The sequence below is a fragment of the Lepisma saccharinum genome, chromosome 22, assembly GCF_977018435.1.
Source record: "Lepisma saccharinum chromosome 22, izLepSacc3.1, whole genome shotgun sequence".
In the NCBI taxonomy this organism is placed as follows: domain Eukaryota; kingdom Metazoa; phylum Arthropoda; class Insecta; order Zygentoma; family Lepismatidae; genus Lepisma; species Lepisma saccharinum.
Window position 1 is genome coordinate 19710599 of NC_139250.1, and position 12609 is coordinate 19723207.

The window sequence follows — 12609 nt, forward strand, 5'->3', positions numbered from 1 at the left end:
ATCTTGTAGCAGATCTTCTGGTTTCTCAAGGAACAATCTCCTGATTTTTTCAAGTCTGACCTGGCAACACTGCCCTGAGCACCGACAACGGCAGGGAAGATGCGCGAACGCTTTTGACAGGTTTTTTTCCTTGTGGTCGAACTATAAGATTCAAAATATGAGTTCTGGTATTCAGTTCTGTGATGTAATGCTTATTTTCTTACTTTGTTCATTTTGTAAAATTCTAATTAACTGTACTTTGTTGTTGATAATTATTTTATTTGAGATATTTTTCATTTTCTTGTCCAAATTTCCATTAAGTTTCCGTTACAGCAATTATAATATATTTATATACCTTAACTGATGCTTGTGTTCATATTGAAACATACTTTTCTTTGCTTTATATGATCATCTGTAACCATGACGAAACAATGCATTTGTTGAACAACAAGTCCTGATTGTTACTTTATTTGTTTCCGAGTCTGTCATTATGGACTGAAACTGCTTTTCTGCCAGTCACAAAACAGTTCAATGTAATTTTTTCACCGTGATTACAATGGGAAATTGTAGAAAAAAACTGCCGATTGAAGGATCAAATTTCTCTCATAACTTCAACCAGTATGGGTGGGCAGTTATCTAAAATAATTCCCATCCCCATCAAATTTAATAAGTTTAGGCTTCAAAAGAAATAGTTACAAATTCTGTTTCATGAGGGGAAGGGTGTAAGTACAGTCAGTCATGTTTCCCTGTCTGAATTTCTGCTGTAGCAATGCAATATTCATGGAGTATTGTTATAAAGGGTGTCTCAAAAAGACAGGATATTATTAAATGGAGGTGTAGAGAAGAGAATAGTTACAAGAGATTTAATCATGGAAATGAATAGTGCAGTGGATGCCATTACATACTGCCGAAAAGATTGGTAGGTTTGCTTGAAGATGGCATCCAGTAGATGACCATTTGTGTGGAAACATCCCTGCAGTCATTTCCTCATGGATGCTTCAGAGCTGCTACAACTGAAGAATCACCCAGATTCCGGTGGACATGTTATGTCAAGCTAAGCAGGATGTCTCTCGATGACTGCAGGGATGTTTCCGCAAGACATAAACCTATCAATCATTTTCATGATTAAGTCTCTTGTAACTATTTATTCTCTTCTCTACAACTGCGTTTCAAAATGTCCCATCTTTTTAAGACACCCTTTATTTGCATTTTAGTTATTTAGCACTACTTGCAAGACAAGAGATGATTGAAGAAAAGACTTAGAAGAAAACTTATTGATTTGATTTTTTTTACTTTGCTTCTTGTGCCACTTTTGGCTAATTTGCGGAGATGAGTGATGATATGATGAATAGACAACACAAACGTCCATGCCCAAGCCAGTATTTGAACCCGGTACACCTGGAATCACAGCACGATGTGCTAACCACTCTGCCACGGGGGCCGGCAGAAGAAAACTTATGACCAGACTCATTCAAACCCAGGAATTTTGGTGTAGAGACTGAAAGTCAATCACTCAATGCGTTCAGCCTCAGTTACTGCTTTCAATACACAAGTCAGTCAAATATAAATTGGAATTTCGCTCTAACTTTTTATTAAATGAAAATATTACAAAAATACAATTTTTGTCTTTACATTGCACTACAATCGATGCACTTTTCACAGTGGATTGGAAATTTTTTAATGCGTGCGGCACAGAACAATTGTGGTTGGTGCCACAGACAATTACACAAGACACACTTCATCTCCTCATCGCTCTAGATATGTTAACATACAAATGCATCCTTAAATGGTTCAAATGACAATCACATGGTGAGAGATCAGGCATTCATGTGGCATATGAAGTTCTTTAAAATATAGTTCATGGAGATAGGTCCAATTCACATTTGAGGGAATGAAAAACCTTCTGTAGAAAAAATGCCGCAACAGTCTGGAATATTAACAGGAAAGTGCATATTATAACCTCTCAGATGTAGTTCACAAGAAATTGGTGATCAATCAGATTTTCCCTGCTTACTTCCCACAGGTTTTCCAGATGCGTAGGAAACTTGAGGAAGCATCAGGATGCCAGAGATTAAGGTACGAGTTAACGATGCTTTCTGGATCTCGATTGGAATCTGTTGAGGTGAATCCATCCACTGCTGCAATTCATGTCTGAACTGGCTAACATTCCATGGCAGATTGATTGCTTGCAAGCCCTGCAGTTGACTAAGCATGCGAGATTCCTGTTCATATGCACCTGCATTGTCAGGGTTGCCAACCGACATTTGTAGATATAATTTGTGCCACACACAATTTTCATCCACATGATTTCTGTAGAATCAGACTGGAACATCATGGCTATGAAGATAGCAGTGGATATTTTCGGAAGAGAAAGCATATCTTTCTTCTATGGTGTTGATTCTGTGCATGGCCTTACCAATATGCCAGAATGAAAAGCTTATCATGGAGATTCTGATGTGCAGCACCTTTAGCAATGCCTACAACAGACTTTCTGACTGTATATTTGCCAGAATAGTATCTTACTATAATAAAGTTATACATTTAAAGATGGTAAAGCTATCTCCTGTGTAGTAGCTGCACATAGGGTGTGTGAAGATAGGGTCCCACAATTGCAGGTGATGTGATAAGCACCAAGTTCCAGTTGCCTTTACCCCTGATTAGAGGTTTAGTCACTTTACGAATCCACCAGAATCAAACCGGGGTAGTCAAGACACCCTCCCAACTTGACGAACGCTGCTCTACTATAATGACACATACATTTATTAAGTAGAATCAGCTCCAATGGTTAAGCAAATTCATATAAATTCTTTTGCAATTATTAGTAAATTTTAGATCAGTATTACAGGGGTACTGAAAAGAAAATAAGAGATTCTCATCCTACATAGTATGTGCGAAATCATAAAGTTTAACATTATATAGAACCACAACTGTCGAGCACATAGACATGGAATATGCATAGTGGCGTAGAGGTGGATGGAATCTTTCATGATGGCACTCATGTGAGCCCTGTTGCGTCACATAAGCAAAATGGGTGTTATTCTGGTAGACAAGGCTTTCAATGTTGAAAATAAGCATAAACAAACTCTGTTAGTATCATACGGTCGCATTTTAGAATAGAATATGATAAAAGCCACCAAGAAGGCATCTACAATTTAAGTAACAAATTTCAGAATATTGGTTGTTTATGTTTATGCAAAATCGAAAAGATCTGGGTGACCATGTGCATCTGGTGCGTTTCGAATGAATTGAATTGTCATATTCAAAGGTCTGACACAGAACATTTGTAAGTTAGTCATACAAACTCAAAGACACATACTAAAAATGTATGTAAGAATTTTGACGATTTCAGTAATACTTGACATTGAAAGTGTGTATTTCTTTTATAGTAACCCTGTATATTGAAATCAGTGAAATTGTTATGGTGCTTATCTGTCATTTTATATCTAGCACAAATTTCTTTGCCAAATCTTACCACAGAAAAATAAAAAGTAATTACGTTCTGAAGACTTTTCATTGTACCCCCACATTTTGTAAAATTCAACCTGATTTTATTAGAATCTCGTAAATTGTTTTCAATCAAGTGTGACACCATGTTTCTATATCTATTTGTCATACACATACACATCATTGCTCTTTAAAATTACAGTTTATTATTACAGAAGAAACAATAATAATGTAACATGGTCCTCCACAAACGGTTTTATAATGGCTAATCATTGTGAATTTATTTATTTACAATTTAAATAATTGTAAATTGTTATACAGAGTGTCCAAGTATAATCATCCTGAAAAAGAATACTTTCACATGCTAATATGGAACCTCACACCAACTTTAATTACATGGATACTCTAGTACATCAAACTTCATGTTGTGTTCAACAAATGTTTTATTCCTGCCATTCACATCTGGCTAAGAGCAAAGTGGCATTGAGTGCAAAAGGTCTTACTTCTACAGAACATGGGAATATCCATGCAACCCACTGTACAGTTAAAATTTCATTCATGGTAGAGAAAAGTAAACATGATATGTTCCTTTTAGAAACAAAATCTCATTTTTCAGTGTAGTACTGTTGAGAAAAATATGAGGTTAATACAGTGATGATTGCACTAATATGATAATGCAAACTACACAGATTATTGCATTTTTGTCCCCCACACAACCCTATGAATTGAACAGCTACAATACATACCTATTAGTGACAGTTATAGCACCAGAAAAAATGACTAGGGAGGCAGAGCAGAGGGAATATTTTATGGGAAGTAATAACATTAAATATGCTACTAAATACCACAAAAAAATGCATATTTTGATGATTCTGGGGGGGGAGGAGAAGCAGATAGGTTAGCCGAGGGTGATTAGTAAATGCGGAAACTATTGGCAAGAAGAAAATGCAGAAGGTTCTCAATTAGCACATGAGAACAACAATTTTCAGGGGAACCATTTGTGGACACTCTGTAGAAGGAAAACAAATCCCGTGTACAGAATGATTAGCAAAATAAAATCAATGAAAGTGGTTTTAGATGTGTGTATACATGTGATTGTGATTTACTAGCCATGTTGTATGATCTCTTGTTTTCCATCCATGCGACTGAAGATGTTAACAATGTTGGTACTATTTACAAACATGTTCTTTTCTTTTGTTCATTCATTTATTCTTGCACCGAACAATGTATCCTTTGTCAGCACATACAAAATCCTGGATGCAGCATGGACACCGAGCACTTCTTCTGCTGAGTCCAAGTTCAACAAGACCTGCTTTGCAATCTGTGACACTCTAATTCCCGTACGTCTGTTTCGAAGCTCCCCGGCCACATCAGATGGCTGTCTGTAGATGTACATGTGTCGAGTTGCTTCACAAATGCACACATATGAGAAATCTGCAATAACAATATTAATGCACTTATCAGAACAAGGAACTGGAATAAATTTTATTCTAGCCATAATGTGAGTTACAGTAGTTACCATAAATATTATTAAGTTAAACAGATTTATACTGATCACGGGTCCAACTGGAGGCTGATCTACATTTTGCTACATAGCTCTATCTGTTCAGCAATCGTCTTCGGGGGTGTGTGGCTCAATGAGTGTCAACAACCTCAGTTGAGAAGTAAAGTTGTAGAGGTAACATCACTCTCCCATTACAACATTGTGAAGCGTACGTCTGTTTATTGTCAGTTATTTTTAACCTTTACTCGTATGTTGGTTGATATATCGACCATGCAGCTGATTACAAAATTCCTGTTCTTTATTATCTTGATACTTTTCTGTTAGGTCGGAAACACTTACAGTAGGTTAAACGAAGCTTTGGCATGTAATGTGGATGCACCCCCCCTCCCCCGACTCTAAAGTTACATATGGAAGCTGGTGCGAATTTTAAATTCGTACACTTATTTGACAAAAAATGTTATAACTTGTAGACTATTTGACCAATCTACTACGGGTAACTTTTGTTTTGCAGCTAAAACACCAGGGCATGCAACCACGCAGAAATCAAAATGCCAAAGGCAATAAGAGGGGTTGGGTGGGCCAAGGCCCCCAACTTTCAATGAGAAAATCATAAAAATGGGGAGTTTGCCCCCTCTTCCCCTGCTATTTTGGGAAGGGGAGGCAAACTTTAGCCTTATTTTCAACGAACGGTCCTTTCTCAACCGAATGAAAGTCATTTCATGTTTCTGGGTGCATTACATTATCGAATATGTAAAAAAAACTCCCCATTTTTATGATTTTTGCATGCCCTGATGTTTTAGCTGCAAAACAAAAGTTGCCCGAAGTAGATTGGTCAAATAGTCTAAGAGTTATAACATTTTTTGTCAAATAAGTGTACGAATTCAAAATGCGCGCCAAAGGCCTAAGCGAAACCGGGGTATCTTTTTAACAACCCCCCCTCGGCAGAGTAAAGGTTAATGGCACTGATCAACTCTCTCTATATCTCCATCATTTTACAGTATGTTTGGCAACAAGCTATATACCCAATGCTCATTTGTTTCATCCCGCCAACAACATTCTGTGCATTGTCACAAGAAAATGACCAATGTCAGTAGAAGAGAATTCAACTTATCGCTGATTCATTGTTTCCCAGCGGCCAGCTGGAAATGAGATCAGTATGATAGGCAGGTCGAATCCTGTTGAAAATAGGAATAGGTTTTGAGTTCGAGGTACCCAAATTTCTGTTCTGGATATGGGATATCTGATTGATTTAGTTTATTTTACTTTGCTTTTCTGTCACTTTTGGCTAATCGCAAATATGACAATGGGTCATATTTTGAAATTGATCAAGGGACACACACACAGATAACATCCATACCCAGGCTGGGATTCAAACACAAGACCCCCGACAGCATACCACGCTAACCATTCTACTATGGAGGTTGGCATACCTGATTTTAGGTCTCTAGATCCAGGTAACAATTTTAATGGTTCCAGATCTGGGTACCTGGTATTCTTCTGGATATTTCTGCAACCATATAAATGAATCCAAATTTTTTCTGCCAAGTCTAGTTCAAATCTGACACAAGGGAGACACTTATCACAGATACAACTGTTCAGTCCGATTCAACTAGGATCAATTATGCACATTCTGATCATATATTTTTATTTCTGATTAGGCTGAGAGCATATTAGGGTTTAGTGGCAGCTTAATGATCAGGTAGAGCTAATACTACTTTGAATCAACACTGATATCCATAATGATTTATCACTGATACTTCAACAATTTAGAATTATTTACAATATTTTTAAATTTAGTATTCCTTTCCTACTATACTATATAAAACTGACAGAACTTTATTTGTAGGCTGTAGTTAGGAGGAAGTTTGCCACATCTTGAGACAGGTGCAAACAGAGTTAATACTGACACACCCACATAAGACATAAACAACCAGAGCTTCGCTTCCAAATATTCACACTATAAAAAAGAAAATAAGAAGAGGATATGCTATTACAACACATAATAGTAGTTGTGCAGAAAACTGAAATAATTACAAATAAATAATATATGGAAGAAAGAATATGATAAAAGCATAAAAAAGGATCTAGATAAATGATGTAATATTTTCTGGTTTCATATTAAATTAGTCAGTTCAACACTTATTAAACGAAAACTTTGTTGACATAACTAAAAAAAACTAAAGCATTGTCATTATACACCCTTTTTGTTCTAAATTAAAACTGCTGTTTCCCCACCTGGTGCACATGTCGTAAATTTCTTCTGCTCCTTTGATGCCTGGACGTATCCAAAGGCAAGGAATGTGCCCACGTGCTCGCAGTTCCAGCATTCACCAGCCAAGTCACTATCAGGCTGCCACACTAAACCGTCAACATCATGCCGTAAGCACATGGCTAATGGTTTCTCTGGTTTTAACTGTACGTTGAACAGCCATTGGTGCGCTCCAAGATTTATCTGAAATACAAGTAGACATTAGATGCTCTGGTCATTTGCGTACAAAATTACATTAACTTTTCATTCTATTATGCTTTGTGAGGATTAGAATTATAAAAGCATTTACACAATTGTTACATTAACCTTAAGTGGACAGATGGCAGCAATTAATGCACCATTTCTTGAAAACTACACAAGATATTTCAGTTCTGTGTCTTTTGTTCATTAGTATACATATGAAGGTATGACATACTCGAATTACAAAACAATATATCCATTGTTACTATTATTAAAAAGCATAGATTGAAACAGTCCTTTGTGACCCCTCGTAATATTAGGTGCATCCAGAGAGTAAGTTTCCCACTCGCCCACAGGTGGCAGGCCATGTATTGAAACTGGTTTTGCGCATGCATGAGAGGCACATGCCCTGGCTAGTGAATGTCCTAGAAGCCTCCTCCCGAAAGTCCTCAGTAGCATCGCAGCAGCGATGAAACATGGCGGCTCTTATTCCATCTCCCGCCGCATGCGAGGTTCGTTCAGTGATCAAGTTCTTGAACGCACAAAACATACAGCAGATCGAAATTCTTTGTCAGCTGTATGAGCCAGACGTCATGAGCAAGCAGATGGTGCGTCGTTGGTGCAGGACATTTACTGAAGGTCGGGAAAATGTGCATGACGACGAGCAAAGTGGGCAGCCAACGGCCGTTATGGACGAGCTTCTGGAGTAGGTGCAGCAGCGCATATTGGAGGATCGTCGCATCACGATCACGGAACTCAACAGCCATTTCCACAGATTTCTTGGTCGTTGTTGTACGACATTGTAACCAAATGCCTCTTGTTCCGAAAATTGTGTGCCTGGTGGGTGCGGAAAAACTGAGGCCCGAACACAAAGGAAAACAGATGGGCACGGCACTGACATTTCTGCAGCTTTACCATGATGATGATTTTCTCAACCGGATCATCACAGGGGATGAAATGTGGGTTGTATACAGCACCCCAGAAAGCAAGCAGCAGTCCATGCATTGGCGTCACAGTGGATCTCCATGCAGGATGAAGTTCAAACAGACTGTGTCAGCACGAAAAGTGATGTGCACGGTGTTCTGGGACAGACAAGGCATTCTGCTCATCGAGTTTCTGCCCAGAGGTGAGACTGTGAATGCTAACCGTTAGTGTGAAACACTGGGGACATTGTGACGAGCCATTCACAATAAGCCACGTGGTAAGCTGTGCCGGGGTGATCTTGCTGCACGACAATTTGAAGCCGCATATGGCTAGGTGCATTGCAGACCTTCTGGACAGGTTCAGCTGGAAGGTGTTTGATCATCCATCCTACAGCCCGGATCTCGCTCCCAGTGATTACCACCTGTTCTTGCACCTGAAAAAGTTCCTGTCCGGTCAACATTTTCACAGCGACGAAGAGGTTCAGACGGCTGTCACACAGTGGTTCGGTGCCCAGGTACACACAGGTATACAGAAGTTGGTCCCATGCTATGACAAGTGCCTGAATTCCGGCAGGAATTATGTTGACAAGTAACTGGACAAGTGCTGTATCTGTGGCAATAAATCATTGAATGAAATAATGTTTCCTTTTTGTGCACGACCCCAGGGAAACTTACTTTCTGGATGCACCTAATATTATGGAACAGATCTATAAAAAGGCTATAATCCATAAACCACTGTTCTTTTCTGAAAAAATTCAATTTTACATGTAATAATGTGCAAAATGCGACAATTTAACAAGGTGCAACAATTAAGGGTCCAGGGGGAATGTGGGGGCACAAGCCCAAAGTTAAAAATTTGCCAAGACTGCGTAGCTCAAGTGGCAGCAATTCACATGCCATTTCTTGAAAACTACACAAGATAAATATCTACACAATAAAATATCTCTTTTTGTTTATTAGTATATGCACAAAGGTATGACACACTTGAATTACAAAACAATTTAATGTCAATTTATCTGTAAAGTTTCCAATCTGACTATCTATAAATAGCCTGCAATTTGTTGTAAAATTCTGCCATTTTGTTATTATTTTTATGTGTAAAAACGGTAGTTTCCCGTGCATATAGCATCGTGCCATGAAGGCACATTTAGGGGAGGTGGGGGTAGCACCCTGCACATGCTCAATCTCAGTCATTTTGTAGGTGATGTGATCAGCACCATGCTTTAACCACCTTTAACCCCAGGTTGATTTAAGGCTGGGTGAGCTCCAGAGATGCTTTATGTGGATACAAGGCCAGAAAAATTCCGACGTTAGATGTATAGCAAGGTATAATTTATCTATTCTTGATTTGTAAAGTAAATGTATAAATTCTAATTACCTTGTCAAAGGCAGAATCCATTGAATATACCTGGATACATTACTTAATTATGGAGATTTCAAACCTATGTTCTTCAAGGAACATTTGTACTTTTATATTGGATCAGTAGAATTTTGGTTACATATTGGTACTGGCAAAAATGTCACATTGGTCCAAGGTCCGTTGACCTGTGTTTACTGCTCGCTTTGGAAGGTCCGTTCATAACGTGCCTTTTGAGCAAGCTGAGGTGGTTGTAAAACTGTGATGTCATACAAATGACAGATCGCTGGGGATCGTGTATTTTGTGTGTATTTTTATTCATTTTGTTGTGTTTCTCATATTGTAGTGTGAGTGATAATAATAATGTCTAACTGTGCTGTGAGCACATGTCGAAACTATCTCAGGAAAACGAAAAATGTTGATATTGTTTACCATAAATTTCCTCCCGACGAGAAGTTCTGAAAAATCTGGGAGAGCAATTGTTATCGAAAAGACAAATTTCAGGTTGCTAACTCAAGAATTTATTCTTCACATTTTTCACCAGAATGTTGTTAACGCAATTTAAAATCGGAATTATTAGGAATTACATGCCATTCCTACATTGTTACTTCCAGTCACACATGTACAGGTCAGTGACGACAACAGCGTTCGTGCAAGACGTGCAAAGGCAAGATGTGCTAGGAAAAGAGTTCTCTCTGAGGTAAGTGAACAATTATTTGTGAACAGTAGAGTGCCATCTAAAGAACAAAAGCCTTTATCTGTGTTGTCATTAGCTTGTTCAATAGAAAGTGAAAAAATCGAAAACACAAAACAACTGGAAGTGCTTCGTGGGGAAAATGAAAAGCTAAAGACAGATATAAATAATTGTCATCAGGAAATCAAAAACCTTAAAATCAATTTGCAAGAATGGCAAGCAAGGTATAAGAAGGTATTGCAGTCAAAAGTGGCTTTAAAAACAAGGGGGCAGAAGAAAGTGAAAACTATCTTTAACAAAAAAGTGAGACAAATTTTGAGCAAAACCTTTACTCCGGGGCAAATCAACATGTTACTTAAGGAAAAAGAAAGTAGAGGTGGAAACAAGAAGATATAATTCCTGCATTAACACAAAGGGCGATCAGTGAACGATTGTATACCCACATGAGATCAGTCTTTTACTGCAGCAAGACAGTTCACGCCTGACGAGGCCACCAGACGAGTGGCGAAATCGATCACTGGGGGAAAAAAATATCCGCGTAACCGCCAAACTGATATCTTTAGATGCAATGAGATCAGAGGTCGGAATTCCATTATCCAGCATTGCAACAATTCGTTGCTGGGTGCAGAAATTGAGACTCCCACCGGGAATTCTTGCACCCGTTTTGAATATTATGAAACAGCAGAGACAGTGTTTGACTGAAGTGGAAAAACTGAGTGTCCTGTTGTTTGATGGAATGAATGTTAACATACGCATGCTACGACCATGAAAATGACTGAGTTTTTTGGGTCCCCATAGAAATGTTCAGGTTGCAATGCTTCGATGATTGACAGGTGAATGGAAACAGCCAGTATGCTATAACTTTGATACGGCTATGTCCAAGGCTTTGTTGTTTGATATTACATCAATGGTTGGGGCAGCTAGGTATACAATAGTTGCTATAGTTTCGGATCTAGGTGGAAGTAATAGAAAACTGTGGAACGATCTTAGTGTCAATTGTGAGCAGTCGTTTTTTTCAGTTCCATTGTCAGGGGAGAAACTTTGGGTTTTTGCAGATTTGCCACACTTGATAAAATTATTGAGGAATTATTTTATCGATAATGGGATCCAGTGGAATAAAAATGTTATGAAGAAAAATATCATAGAAAGGATACTCAAAATGGATTCTTCCGAATCAGGCTTGCTCCAAAGTTAAATTGGATGCACATATCAGTGCAACAGAACGACAGACAAAGGGTTGCGCCAGCAATGGAACTTTTCTCCAGGCACACTGCTGCTCTTATTGAGTATGTCTTCCCAGAGAATGAGGTTGAGGCAAATTTTTTCCATCTCACTAACAATTTTATTGACGGCATGTGGCACTGAATTCTAGCAATAAAATCAAATGTGGCTTTGGCATACATTATGACGAACAAATGGAAGTGCTTAGTGAAATGGAGAAAGCAATATCAGAGGCAAGAGTTATGGGAAAATGCAATCTTCTTCCATTCCAACAAGGATTTCTTGTCTCCATCCGCAGCTTAAGAGGATTATACCATGATTTAAAATCAAAAGGTTTGAAATACATTCTTACCAGAAAGCTGAACCAAGATGCTCTGGAGAACCTTTTGTCTCAACTTCGTGGGATGGGGAATTTTTACAACAATCTGCTACCGGTAGAAGTGAAGCACAGGTTGCGCTTATTGATACTAGGTTGCCGCCTGCCTCACCCGGTGAGTGCTCCTGTGGAAGATGCTGGGGAGACCACGATGCTTGCTTCATTGTTTGATGGTCTCGTCGATTCTCAAACAACTGACCAAAGACAGGAAGTGACCTTTACGTCATCATCTGTAGACTTGCCACATGAAAACAGTGATATGCTTTACTTGGAGAAATGAAGAAAAGGAGGCTCTGCGGTATGTTGCAGGCTATATCGCAAGAAAGTGTAGGAATGTCGAAGCTGGTGAAATTTGTGCATCAAATTCATCGGGTGGAGGATGGATAGAAACTTTGTCACGAGGTGGCCTTGTGTCTCCTCATTGAATGCAAGTTATAAAAGGAATCGGGAACAAAAGTAATAAGCAGTCTGTTGGAAATTCTGAAAAATGGGTTTCCCCATGAAGAACCGAAGATGCACAAGTTGTTTTGTAGAGCAAGAACATTTTTCGGAGTTCGATATCTGAATCGCAGGATCAAGAAATAAAAAGGAGAAATGCCATGAAACAAAAACAATGGACACAGAGCTACTCTTCTTCCAGTTCTTTCCAGCATTAGTTGTGG

The 12609-nt window shown here is 38.6% G+C and overlaps 1 protein-coding gene across 2 annotated transcripts in view; it reads right to left on the bottom strand.

Annotated features, from left to right (window-relative positions):
- Positions 1-1587: 1587 nt before the first annotated feature.
- Positions 1588-12609, bottom strand: part of LOC146004691 (nudC domain-containing protein 1-like) — a 59614-nt gene continuing 48592 nt past the window's right edge. The window contains exons 10-11 of one of the 2 annotated variants that reach the window (XM_083143633.1): positions 7163-7379; positions 1588-4857 (exon numbers count right to left, since the gene is read on the bottom strand). In XM_083143633.1, the coding sequence (XP_082999759.1) occupies positions 4622-4857; positions 7163-7379 (453 nt within the window). In that variant the 3' untranslated portion in view covers positions 1588-4621. Of the gene's footprint in view, positions 4858-6713; positions 6885-7162; positions 7380-12609 lie in introns of those variants that run through there. The other variant, XM_083143634.1, reaches the window with a different exon arrangement.